The sequence below is a fragment of the Molossus molossus genome, unplaced genomic scaffold, assembly GCF_014108415.1.
Source record: "Molossus molossus isolate mMolMol1 unplaced genomic scaffold, mMolMol1.p scaffold_m16_p_2, whole genome shotgun sequence".
Lineage (NCBI taxonomy): Eukaryota > Metazoa > Chordata > Mammalia > Chiroptera > Molossidae > Molossus > Molossus molossus.
In genome coordinates this window covers 35,943-49,255 of record NW_023425355.1, presented here as the reverse complement: position 1 = coordinate 49,255, position 13,313 = coordinate 35,943, and the positions used below count along the sequence as shown (strand labels likewise).

The following is a 13,313-nucleotide window of genomic DNA, read 5'->3' as shown; positions in this document are numbered from 1 at the left end:
CTGGGATTATAAATCTTCATTATCCCCCTATCCAGTCAGTGAAAAAGTCCTGATTGCATTTCCCTTATTAATTCTCGAAATCCATCTCAACTGTCAGCATCTTAGGTGCCTTTAAGTTGGTCTTCCTGCGTCCAGTTTTGCCTTGCTTAATTTTGTTGTACACGTTGTGTTTTAGTGATCTTAAAACTTGTTCGATTGTGAGGTTTGTCAACTTAAAGGCCTTCCTTAGCTTGCCATTCCTATTAGGCCTTCCTTACCTTGCCATTCCTATTAGGGTAAAGTCTTAACTTTTTTTTTTATCCTCACCGGAGGACATTTTCCTTTTTTTTTGTTTTGTTTAGATAGAGTGGGAGGGAGAGAGAGAGAGACAGAGAGAGAGAGACAATCGACGTGAAAGGGACACATCGAGTGGCTGCCACCCACACGACCAACCAGGGCCGGGGACAAACTGCAACCGAGGTACGTGCCCTCAGCAGGAACCGAACCCTGGTCTCTCTGGACTGCAGGCCGACGCTCTAACCGCTGAGCCAAACCGGCCAGGGCTTAACTTTTTACTATTCAGTATACAAAGCCCCTATACTCCCTCAAATCTTAAATTACTACACTTTTTATCCAGCGGTGAGCCATTGTGTGTGTGTGCCCGCATTCACATAAGGAGGGTGTGAATTCGATTCTCTGCCAGTACTCAGTGCAGTGGGACGCAAAAGCTGTATTATTTTAACTCAGGTTTTTCCCATAACCACTGCAGATATTACTGAGCATTTAAGCATCTCAGATCCCTCTAGCAGCCCAGACTAGCAACAATACAACACATTTGAGCGTGAGTGGGGCGGGTAAGGAGGGGCCAGGGATTCCAGGCTAGGCAGTCTCCAGGCAACGGAGGGTGTGCGCAGGCGCAGGCGCAGGCGCAGGCGCAGGCGGATGAAAGCCACTCCTGCCTGGCCCTCTTTCCAACCGACAACGTAAAGGGGTCACGTAAAGCCATTTCCGGGAAGTGGAGTCGCGCTTTGTTAGCTGCAACAACATGGAGTCGACTAGTGAAAGAGAAGAGCCGGTGAGAGGCTGCTCTGGGGTCGGGTGAATGGGGAAGTCGAGCGGAGCCTAGCCTTGAAATCTACCCCCAACCCTTTTCTCCTTTCCAGGTTTCCGGGGAGCTCGTGTCAGTGGCACATGCTCTTTCTCTCCCAGCGGAGTCTTATGGCAACGATGTGAGTATGACTCACCCATTGCTCCAATTCACCTAGTCTGTGATGTCTGCAGGGCCCGCCACGAAATTGTAACCCCTTTCCCTGTCCATTTCTGCTAGAAACCGCACCTTTCAGTTCATTCTAATCTTTTTGGTCCACAAACGCAGGGCTAATGCCGTTGAAAGTAGTTCCCAAACTTTACCGCATTTTAGAATCCCCTGTGAAGTATTTAAATATCCCCATGTCCAGGATGCAATCTATACTAACTAAATCATAATATCTGGGCCGGAGAGCCCAGAATTTGTGCAGTAAAGTAGCACTGGCTTATGGTGTGTCATGTTTAGATTCTTAAGTAGGGAGCACATGCTGTATTTGAGGCACAAGACAAGGATATGAGAACGGTAGTAACAGTCAATTAAGAATGTGATATATGCTAGATGAGTGGATTAGGGCATAAGATACAAAGCAGTTTAGCTGAAGAATAAACTCATACAACCCAGATAGTAGAGGAAGACTTCACTGAGATAGTGGATTTTGAACTGGATACTCAGTGAACAAAGGACATAAATTGGCAGTTAGGCAAAGTCCCAGGAGGTAAAAATGCAAATGGCTTCTTCTGGGGTCAGTGAACTAGATCCCTCCAGTATGAGTGGGAGATTCTAATGGAATAGGTAGTGGATGTTTGCTAAGGTATTTATAAATGAGCCTGCTTCATAATACTGTTCCACTTTTAAGTGTAATAGGGTGTGGAGTTGGCTGTGAGATAGATACAAATGATGATTATGAAATGCCACACTGTTAAAAGTGAAGAGTAAATTCACTTCCATTATTTTCTTTGGTTGTTTGAACAATTCATTTGTATGTGTTTATTATTTCAGTTTTTCATTGATTTAACTCATTATTTTTAAATATTTTTTCATATATATATATATTTATAGATGCAATGGGAAAGAGGAAGGGAGGGAGAGAGAGAGAAAGAGAGACACATAGATGTGAGAGAGACACATCAATTGGTTGCCTTCCTGCACGACCCCAATGCTGGATAGGGATCGAAACTGCAACCGAGGTATGTGCCTTTTACTGGGAACTGAACCTGACACTCTTCGGTCCGAGGGCCAACACTCTAACCACTGAACAAATTGGCTAGGGCAACTCAGTCTTTTTTTTAATGTTTTTTATTTTTTTTATGGATTTTAAAGAGAAACCGATTTGTTGTTTCACTTATTTTTGAACTTATTAGTTGATTCTTGTATGTGCCCAGACTGGAATTTGAACCCTCAACTTTGGTATTGGGGATGACGCTCTAAGCAGGGCCTCAGTCTTGAGAATGTTTTTTATCTACTTTTTTATTTAGTCTTTTAACACTTTCACTAGCTTCCAGGAAAAGATAGTCAGTGGCTCATTCTATTTATTAGACTGTGTAGGTAGATTTTTATTTGTCATAAGCACAGAAGAATTATTTTATTGCCCAAACTCATTAGTCCAGTTTTTATTTTTCGGCAGTAACACCAAGTTTGGTAGTTCTCTTGAGCATTAACTAGACATACAAAGACTTCCTTATTTTGTTCTCTAGTAGCGGGATTAGGAGATTTCTGACCTGTCATTCTTTACTCCTTTGTAGCCTGATATAGAGATGGCGTGGGCCATGAGAGCAATGCAGCATGCTGAAGTCTACTACAAGGTGAGTTGTTTATCTTCATAATTAAGCAGAATTAAACATGTACTGTTTGCTTCTCTGCTAATAACTATTCTCAGCAATGTAAACAGTTGTGTTTTAGAGATGATTTTTCTTATTGTAAGATCTTACCCACAGAGAACAGGGGGGTAGAAATAGAAGTGAATTTTGGTTTGAGAATGAGGAATGGAGCGTCTTTGCTCAGAGTTGTGTTGCTAATTGGCAAAAGGGTGCCTGGCCCATAGCAGGCACTTAAGAGATATTTGTTGACTGAATGAATGATGCATGGAGGGCATTAGCTAGGCATTACTAAGGCCAAACCTATTTGAATTGATGAAATGGACTGTAGTATATTATGGCCCTTTTAAAACTATGTCATGATTTTATTCAGAACTTAAGCTGTCTATACTTCCTAATGCACTCTTCTGCCCTGAGAACCATAAGGGTTTTTGGGGGAAGGGGGAAATAGAAGTGTAGTAAATTAGAAACTAACATATGTATATTGTCTCATTGTCTGGCAGCTGATTTCATCAGTTGACCCACAGTACCTGAAACTCACCAAAGTGGATGACCAAATCTATTCTGAATTTCGGAAAAATTTTGAGAAACTCAGGATAGATGTATTGGACCCAGAAGAACTCAAATCAGTATCAGCTAAAGAGGTAAGAGTTCTGTCTCTTAAATATTGCCTAGCATCTGACCAATAGTTATTTATGGTGGATACATTTTTATACATATAAAATTGGGTGAGGTTGTTTTAAGGAAAATACATAAAGAAACAGTGCTCTTATGTAGTTGTAATCAATCATTAAGTAGGTTATAAAATGACTTTTTCTGGTTCATGGATTTCTTTTATGTTCATCGAATGTATTTTTTCTACTTTCTTGACTTGGACATTTCATTCCTAATCACCCAGCCCTTTAAAGGGAGGAAGAATGAATTTATCTATGTGAGTAGTTTAACCAGAACAGTTGAATAGAAGATTGGCAAATAGGCTACAGGGAGGTGTTTGGATTCTCTGTAAATAATGTTATCACTGGCCATGCTAAAGATCATGAAAACCTTGTGTTTCGAATTGTTTACTTGATGATCTTTTACATTCACAGAGCACTAAAGCCCTTACAATTGGGAAAAATTTTCCCTGAAAGTATTCCCTTGGCCGATGAAGAATGTAAATTTTTAACTTTTTTTTTTTTTTTTTTTTTTTAATCCTCACCCGAGGACATTTTCTATTTTTTGTTCAGATAGAGTGGGAGGGACAGAGAGAGAGAGAGAGAGAGAGAGAAACATCGACGTGAAAGGGTCACATCGAGTGGCTGCCACCCACACAACCCAACCAGGGCCGGGGACAAACTGCAACCGAGGTACGTGCCCTTAGCGGGAACCGAACCCGGGTCTCTCTGGACCGCAGGCCGACGCTCTACCGCTGAGCCAAACTGGCCAGGGCGTAAATTTTTAACTTTTAACAGGATGTTAACTGATTCTGGGAAATTGCCTCTACTAAAAGGAACTTCTTGCTTAAAATTTAACCTTGTGACTTTGGGCCAAATTCATGCCTTCTTTGTATTATTTATGCTTCAGTGGGGATGAATACTTATTCAGCCAACAACTAAAAACAAAGACTTCATTGTAGAAATCAAAATTTGATTCTGTAGTCAAGGATTTAAGTACTTTGTCATGGAAAAATATTGTTCAAGTTTGGAAATACCAGTCTAAAGACACAATAGGTAGCACAGAAACTTATTGCTAATGAAGCAAGCAATCAGATCAAACCTAGTCTCTCACTCTGGTTATTTTCTTTACTGGGAAAGTGGAAGGCCTTCTCTGGGCTTGATTTCACCAGCCTCCTGCGTTAGTCAGGTAAGGTATCTTTTTTGCCTTTATAGAAGTGGAGGCCATTCTGTTTGAAGTTTGATGGGGTTATAGAAGATTTCAACTATGGTACTTTGCTGCGACTGGATTGTTCTCAAGGCTACACTGAGGAAAACACCATCTTTGGTGAGTTTCTTGCCCCTGGAATTATTTTTATAAAAGGTGAGTGGGGGATCTGGTTTTACTGATGAATAGTTCACATGCATAGTTAATTTGGGATCATCTTATTTGTTGTATCTTTAAAGATCATGTTACTAATTCTTAAGTAACTGAGAGATAAGATAGTTAAGTATTTTCATCCTCAGTTATTATAGGATTAGAATTTCACTGCTCTGAAACTTATGACTATCCTTGAATATATTGCATGTTAGTTCTGCTTTGTCAATAGGTTTCCAGTAGGTTTGGAGAAATTGTGACTAGGATAAGAAATTCTATTTACATTCTAGCCCCCAGGATACAATTTTTTGCCATTGAAATTGCTCGGAACCGGGAAGGCCATAACAAAGCAGTTTACAACAGTGTTCAGAACGAAGAGGGAGAGAAAGGAGCCAACAGAGGAGCAAAGGAGAACAACAAAGGAGGAGAAAAAGAAAAAGAAGCCAATGAAGGAATCAACAAAAGTGGTGAAACATCTATGTAAGGTAGAAAGAGAATATCACTCTAGAAACAATAACTCAACTGAGCCTACAAAGTTACTTACACAGTATCCCTGTGGTTAAATGTATGTCCTTGTTCAACTGAAGGACATGCAGAAAGACATTTTTTTGTAGCCTAATAATCAGGAGCTGCTTTGGTTGTTCTCTTGTAAGAACTGGTTTAAAGACTATGAGTGGAGTCATAGTTGACTGTTTCTTGGTATATTTTTTCTTGGTTTTCTTCACTGACTGGTAAAATAAGAAATTTTGTAAATAAATTTATTTTGTTTCTAATGACTGTCTATATCTGATTAACTTTTAAAAGGGACTCAAAATTATTTTACACTTTAATCTAATTACAATTAACATAGAATGTCATTAGTTTCAGGTGCACAATACAGTGATCAGACTTCCATATAACTTAATGAAGCAACCACTCAGACAAGTCCAGCACCCATCTGACACCACACATAGCCATTAGAACATTATTGACTGTGTTCCCTGTGCTATACTCTACATTCCCAGGATTCATTTGTTTATTCATTTATTTTCCTTTATTGATTTTATAGAGGAAAGAGAGGGATTTAGATAGAAACATCGATGAGAGAGAACATTGAATGGCCGCCTCCTGCATGCCCCACACTGGGGATCGGGCCCACAACCTGGGCATGTGCCCTGACTGAGAATCGAACAGGCGACCTCTTGGTGCATGGGCCGATGCTCAACCACTGAGCCATACCAGCCAGGCCCCATGATTTTTGTAACTACCAATTTGTACTTCATAATCCCTTCTACTTTTTAACCTATCCCCCTAATCCTGCGACCATCTGGCAACCATCAGAATGTTCTCTGTACCTAGGAATTTGCTTACGTTTAGTTTGGTCATGTTCTTTATATTTTATGTAAACAAAATTTTTTAAAATTGATTTTTAGAGGGAGAGAGAGAGATAGAAACAGTAATGAGCAAGAACATTGATTGGCCGCCTCCTGCATACCCCCCACTGGAGATTTGGCCCACAACCGGGGCATGTGCCAAGACAGGAAATCAAACTGGCGACCTCTTGGTTCATGGGTCGACACTCAACCACTGAGCCACACCGGCCGGGCAAGTTCATGTTCTTTAGATCATACATATGTGTAAAATGATACGGTGTTTATCTTCTTCTGTCTGACTTATTTCACTCAGCACAATACTCCCTAGATTTATCCATGTTGTTGAAGCTAGCAAGAGTTAATTTTTCCTACTTTTTATTATCTTAGACCCTATATTTTGAAACATTTATTTATGTAAAACATTGTTATTTAATTTTTATTTTTTTTAGAGCAAGTGTAGGAGAGAGAGAGCTAGAAACATCAATGAGAGAGATATGCTTCCTGCACACTCCCTACTAGGGGTCGAGCTCACGGCCTGGGCATGTGCTCTGACCAGGAATTGAACCAGGACCTCCCAGTCCATGGGATGACATTCAGTCCATGGGATGACATTCAGTCCACTGAGCCACACTAGCCATGCTGTTCTTTTTTTAATCCTCACTTGAGGATATGCTTTCTTTTTATTTATTTTAGAGACAGAGGAAGGGAGAGGGAGAGAGAGAAACATTGATATGAGAGTGAAACATCAATGGATTGCCTCCACAAGTGCTATGACTGGCTGTCCAAACTGCAACCTGGGTATGAACTCTGATGGAATAAAACCTGAGACCTTTTGTTGTATGGGACGACCTTCTAGCCAGCTCAGCCCCAGCTGCCATGGCCTGTGTTACATTCTTTATACATACATTTCTGTGAACTACATAGTGACACATCAAAGGCAGATGAGCACACATGAGCATTGTATTATGTCATGGATGACCAGAAAGAATCCAGATTCTTGTGCAGAATAATGATTTAGAACTTTTATTTTTTAGGCACAATTTAAATAAATATGGGGTAAGATGGCAACAGTAAGTTGCTAGTCTGAGATCTCTAGCTGTCCAAATATATATCCCATCCCAATCCCTGCTATGTCTGAGAAATAAAGTGGATGTTGTCACTGTAATACATCTTAGTACAACATTTAGCAAACTATGCTCTAAAAAATTGGTAAGTACATAGAAAATTCTCTCAGGAAAGAACCTGTCAAATCAACTGGAAAAGAAATGAAAGAGACAGGAATAATCAGTACATTTCTATGAAATAGAATAGGAAAAAAGTTCTAAGCTAGTGAAGTGTTCAAATTGGCATAATGATAAGATGACTGGAAATTAAATAATTGCAGTAATTGCTTAGAGCGATAACTAGTGATACACACTATTTTTAATAAGTAAAAATTGTTAACTAGAGAATATTACTGTGACACTCTTTTAAGAAAATTCTCATGTAAGAGTCAAGACCAACTACAGTAACAGTAAAGACCATGGGAGGTGTGTTTGTTTTCGGCAAACAAAGTAAATTTTGTTTGGTTTCAGTAACATGTAATTTATTGCTCATTCGATAAATACTAAAGATATATTATTTGGCAGTCACTATGCTACTTGTGTGTTGATGTTCAAGGTAGATAAGAAAAAACAGCAATCAGAAAGAGGTTATATCTTTGTTGAGAATGATTACGTAGTAATCTAAATAGTCAAAGAGAGGGTCTTCTAATGCTAGGGAAAGCTGGTGCCCAGTTGTGACATGGGCATTTGCATGGCTGAGAATGGCTGGTCTGAATGCAGCAGTGGACGGACAAGGGGACAGGAGGCGCCATGCGACGGGGATAAACAGACATGGGAGCTTCAGGGGCTTGTGAGCCATGCTGAGATTCTGGATCAGAATCTAAAAGACAGAGGCCTGCATAAGGAATCAAGCCTGTGTTTGGCTGCAACATAAACAACGTACAAATGTCCATGAGAAAAATAAAGGTGTGGACATAAAGGCACAAATAAGCAGCAATGCTTTGAAGATAGAACAAAAAGATAGTTCTATAATGTTTGTAAAGTACCACCACCTCCTGAGAGTGATGGAATCTATGACATGTCATATTTATTATTTCAATCATGGCACAATGGTGATTATGGTTACTGGGGTGGTTATAGTATGCAATATTTTAAGGGATAAAATGTATTTTGAAGTAAGATAACTTCTGCCAATAAAATGTAATAAGTACTTAAGCTTTATAATAGCTGAAATAATTTAATGTAATTGAGAACATGCTAAAATAAGTACTGTGCACACTGTATTTGCCTTGTGTATATTTTATTTGTATTATCTTTTCATACCATCCTTATTTAGGCCCTTATTGGACTCATTCTGTACTATTTCACTACTTATTTAACACTAATTTTTCTTTTTTCCTTTACGCCCATGATTTTTTCTTCTTAAAAACTTGATTAAATATAATTTACTTATAAGGAGGCATATTAGCCACATTACCCTCTGCTCCAATGTGCCTCTTGTAATCTTGACATAATGAAGAAGCTGGAGAAGCATTTTTAATCCCTACTCTTCTTTTCATTCTTACTAAAAGTTGGGGATAGCCGCGTTTGAAATTGGGATTATGAAAGAGCCGTAACTAAAACAAAAGGAAAAAGTTATTTAGTGTCATTTTAAGCCAAGATATGAGAATATAACAAACCTAATTTATAAAATATGATTTGTTTTATCAAAGTTAATGTAATAAAGTAATACAAGGATAATGTTAATATTTTTCAAAGTTTACTTATTAGGCCCAGACATGTAATAAAGGTTCTCAAGCTAAAATGTGTTGGGCATTTTCAGTAACCTTAAATACCACTGCAAATGATTTCAGGGCCTTTATTTAAATTAGGTTCATTGACAAGTTTCAAAGTTAGAGGCAAATTTTCTTATAATCTTGAATGCTCATACCCAAGCTGCCCTAATTTTATAAAAATAAACATTTAAACAGTTATTAATGTAATTTTTAAAGTCTGGTTTAAGCTTATATATATGAACATACTGATCTACAAAATAAAATCATTATATATATATATATATTTTTTTTTTTTTCCCCTATATAAGTTGTAGCTGAAAATTTCTGAATACCTTGCTTAAAATAGAGACTTCTTTTTCTTCTGCCAGAAAGTCAGCCAGAGAAGCAGATCTTTGAAAATTTTGTTGCATTTTAATAAATCCATAAAGGTTAAGCTGGTAAAGAAAACTTCTCATTCTATCAGTTTTAAATATTCTGAAAGGGGCCTTTCTTTTCAAAACTTCCTTCTTAAAGAGTTCTTCGTTAATCACTATAGAAGTTCCGTTCTTATCCCACCAAATAGACTTAATCTGATCGTTTTCAACTATTTTCCACAGTTTTCTGGGAAAGGTCATAGAACAAAAAGCATTATCTTCATCTTGTTCGGAGTCACAGAATGTGTAAGTCGGTCTTTCGATCAAGGTTTCTTCACACAAAGCCTGAAATGCGTATTCTTCAATCATAGACCTCAGCTCCAAGTCCCCAGGATATGTGTGATCACACAATGCAGATTGAATGGAGGTTTCTGAGTCATGTGATCCATCTTGAGGAGAAACATGAATTTCTGAAGAAACATGTGCCATCTCAAATAAACTTTTCTTCAGTTGCCTTCCACATCTGCATAATCTTGAACACTGCAACTTCAAAGGCCGTCTTGCAGGCCTACACAGATAAACTGTTCACACCATCACAATGGTCCTCAACCTGAGTAGCTTATGATATCATACAATGGCTGGTCTCCTGGCAATTAAATGTGACCTTCAGCCAGTGTTTCCTTCTCACTCTATAAATTGTACTCATCTAAAATAAAATATAGGCCAGTTATTTATACAGTAGCCAAAAAATGAGAACTCCAAAATCTCATTGCTATAGAATCTTTCAATCAGTAAAATATATATACATTAATCTATGTGATACCTGAAATAAAAGTGATTTCCTCCATTGTACATACAAACTTAATAGATTGGTGCCAATAATATAAGACTGGTAAATAAACAATTTTAAAAAATAGTTAAACAGCAGTGGCTGGTGTTGCTCAGTATTTTGAGCATCACCCTAGCCCTACAAGTTTTCTGGTTCAATTCCTAGTTAGGGCACATGCACACACTGCACACTTGATATCTGATAGGGGGCGCTGAAGAGGCAGGCAGTTGATGTTTCACTCTCAGATTGATATTCCTATTTCTCCCTGTCCCTTGTTCTCTTTCTGATGATACTCAATAAAAGTTTTTTTAAAAAATGAGTAAAACAAAACAAATGATTAATAAAGCTCTGTCAATTAGAAGTAAAAGATGTGGATAACCTGTATATCAAGAGACAGTCATATGCCGGGCCAGTGTGGCTCAGTGGTTGAGTGTTGACCCTGGTTCGATTCCCCGTCATGGCAAATGCCTAGGTTGTTTCGTTCCCTAGTGAGGGGCAAGTGGGAGGCGGCTGATTGATGTTCTCTCTCATTGATGTTTCTGTCTCTCCCTCTCCCTTCCTTTCTCTCTAAAATCAATAAAGAAAAAATACTGGAAAAAAAAACCAGTCATAGAGACAGTAAGGAGGAAATGGAGCAGGGGAAATTGGGAAATGCTGTTTAAAGGGTATGGGGCTTCCTTTTACAGTGAGGAAAATATATAAGAATTAGAGAGGTAATGGCTATTCAAATTGTGAAGGAACTTAATTGTATACTTTAAAATGTTTATTTTATTATTTTTTCAATTAATTTATTTTTGTTACAGATGTTTCTCCTTTTCCCCCCACTGAATCCTCCCTCCCCCACCCTCCCCGCCCTGTCCCCAGCTTTGTTGTCCATGTCCATTGTTCATGCACACATGCATATAAGTTCTGTGGTTTATCTTTCCCCCACCCCCCCTCTTCTGGGGATTGTCAGTCTGTACCCTACTTCCACGTCTCTGAGACTACTCCATTCCTCAGACTGTTATGTTCATTATATTCCACAAATAAGTGAGATCATGTGAAACTTGTCTTTCTCTGTTTGGCTTGTTCCGCTTAGGATAATACTTTCCAGGTCCTTCCATGTAGTCTCAAAGGATAAGAGATCTTTCTTTCTTACAGCTGCATAGTACTCCATTGTATATATGTACCACAGCTTTTTTTATCTAAAATGTTTATTTTTATATTAGGTATACTTTAACTTAATTTCTAAAATGTCATGAATGTATTATTGATTAAAATAGAACATAGTTTTCAGAATATAAAGTCATTTTTCTGTTTTTTTTTGTAACTAGTCTGTGTATGAAACAGTATTTGAAATTTTTTTTTATAGCCATATTAGTGGAAATAAATGTAATTTTTATGTCTTTAAATATGTAATAAATATTCATGAAAGATTTTAAGAGAAATCAGGAGGTGCACCATTAATAACATGACAAGAGTTGGAGATAAAAAACTAACAAAACCTTGTTATAACTAAAATTTGTATATGTGTCTAGTGAAAATTGCTTTCATTGCAAGAGTCAAAGGATTTATATAAAGAGATTATGTGGAAAAATCTTCATTATTAAACAGCACTTATATTTGTGAAGTGATTTTAATATTGAATAGAAGGGTTTTTTTTCAGTCCTCACCTGGGGACATTCTTCCATTTTTTGTTCAGATAGACTGGGAAGGAGAGAGAGAGAAGAGAGAGAAACATCGACATGAAAGGGACCCATCGAGTGGCTGCCTCCTGCACAACCCAAACAGGGTCAGGGACAAACTGCAACCGAGGTACGTGCCCTTAGCAGGAACCAAACCCGGGTTCTGTCTGGACCGTAGGCCGATGCTCTAACCGCTGAGCCAAACCGGCCAGGGCTGAATAGAAAGTTTTATTTCTTTTGGAAAAATAACAAATTCTCCATTTACAGTATGAACATCTATATGATCACGGGTGAAAAAGTGCTATAATATTCTGATTGGTCTGGCTTTAGTAAGTGTTTAATGTGTGTAGAAGAATTTAATAATTATTATATTTATATTTTAGGAGGCAGGTGTTTATTTTGTTTTTTGTTTGAGGTGTAATTGACATCACTTTATATTATTGGCATACAATGTAATGATTCAATATTTGCATATATTTAGAAATAATCACTTAAATTATTCCAGATGACATCCATCACCATTCATAATTAAACATTTATTTGTTATGTTGAGAACTTACAAGATCCATTCTGCTAGATAGTTTCAAATATGTAATACAGTATTATTAACCATAGTCACCATGACTAACATCTTCATAACTTATTTAAAACTGGAAATTTCTACCTTTGACCACTTTCATCTATTTTGCCCACCACTAAACCCTACCCAAGGCAAGCACCATTTGTTCTGTATATACATGAGGTCAGTTTTTTTGTTAATTTCACATATTATTCAGAGCATGCAGTATTTCTGTTTGTTAGTTATAACTTAATTTTTAGGGTTGCTTTCCTCAACATGTATTTACAGTTGAATAAATGCTGTATAAATTTCATTCATTGGAAATTTGTTTGAATTTGCTTTATAGCACAAGATGATCATTTGTTAAAAAGTTTCAAGTATGCTTGAATATCATTTGTAATTTGTAGTTTGTGTGTAGTGGAGTATTTATGTATGTTGAATCCAATATGCTGTTCATTGTTATTTTTTATAGCCTTGTGATTTATTTTTGCTGCTGTATTGGTTATGTAAGAGATATACTCTATCCTTCCATGAGAGAGGTGTATTCTGTCTCCTATTATGATAATGAATTTGTGTGCTTTGTCTTCTAGCTCTATTCTATATAATTTGCCTTTATGTTATTAAGTGCCTTTGAATTTGTAGCTTCCAGGTGAATTGAACTTATTGATATGAAGTGCTCTTTCTTTCTTTCTTCTTTCTTCTTTCTTTCTTTCTTTCTTTCTTTCTTTCTTTCTTTCTTTCTTTCTTTCTTTCTTTTTTATTTTTGTTACAGATGTTTCTCCTTTTTTACCCCATTGACACCCTCCTCCCCATCCCCCCCACCCCACCCCCGGCTTTGTTGTCTATGA

At 37.6% G+C, this 13,313-nt stretch overlaps 2 protein-coding genes across 2 annotated transcripts; one reads left to right on the top strand and one right to left on the bottom strand.

The window, feature by feature from the left end:
* The first annotated feature begins 1,005 nt into the window (after positions 1 to 1,005).
* On the top strand, positions 1,006 to 5,618 carry PBDC1 (polysaccharide biosynthesis domain containing 1). The gene is made up of 6 exons (XM_036271287.1): positions 1,006 to 1,054; positions 1,143 to 1,208; positions 2,809 to 2,868; positions 3,384 to 3,524; positions 4,749 to 4,860; positions 5,181 to 5,618. Exons 1-6 carry the CDS (start codon positions 1,025 to 1,027, stop codon positions 5,372 to 5,374), a joined length of 603 nt encoding a protein of 200 aa, XP_036127180.1. The 5' UTR covers positions 1,006 to 1,024; the 3' UTR covers positions 5,375 to 5,618.
* A 3,112-nt stretch (positions 5,619 to 8,730) lies between these two features.
* Positions 8,731 to 9,902, bottom strand: LOC118636032 (heat shock transcription factor, Y-linked-like). Its single transcript, XM_036271091.1, has 2 exons — positions 9,393 to 9,902; positions 8,731 to 8,901 (listed from the first exon to the last, which is right to left on the bottom strand). The coding sequence occupies exons 1-2, from the start codon at positions 9,900 to 9,902 to the stop codon at positions 8,731 to 8,733; spliced, it is 681 nt and encodes a 226-aa protein (XP_036126984.1).
* Positions 9,903 to 13,313: the final 3,411 nt, after the last annotated feature.

Bases quoted from the DNA above. Each gene is read 5' to 3' on its own strand.
- PBDC1 (XM_036271287.1), top strand. From the start codon at position 1,025: ATGGAGTCGACTAGTGAAAGAGAAGAGCCG. The intron at 1,055-1,142 runs GTGAGAGGCTGC...TCTCCTTTCCAG, and splicing joins CTAGTGAAAGAGAAGAGCCG to GTTTCCGGGGAGCTCGTGTC. The intron at 1,209-2,808 runs GTGAGTATGACT...ACTCCTTTGTAG, and splicing joins CGGAGTCTTATGGCAACGAT to CCTGATATAGAGATGGCGTG.
- LOC118636032 (XM_036271091.1), bottom strand. From the start codon at position 9,902: ATGGCACATGTTTCTTCAGAAATTCATGTTTCTCCTCAAGATGGATCA. The intron at 8,902-9,392 runs GTATTCAGAAAT...CTTTTGTTTTAG, and splicing joins AAGTCTCTATTTTAAGCAAG to TTACGGCTCTTTCATAATCC.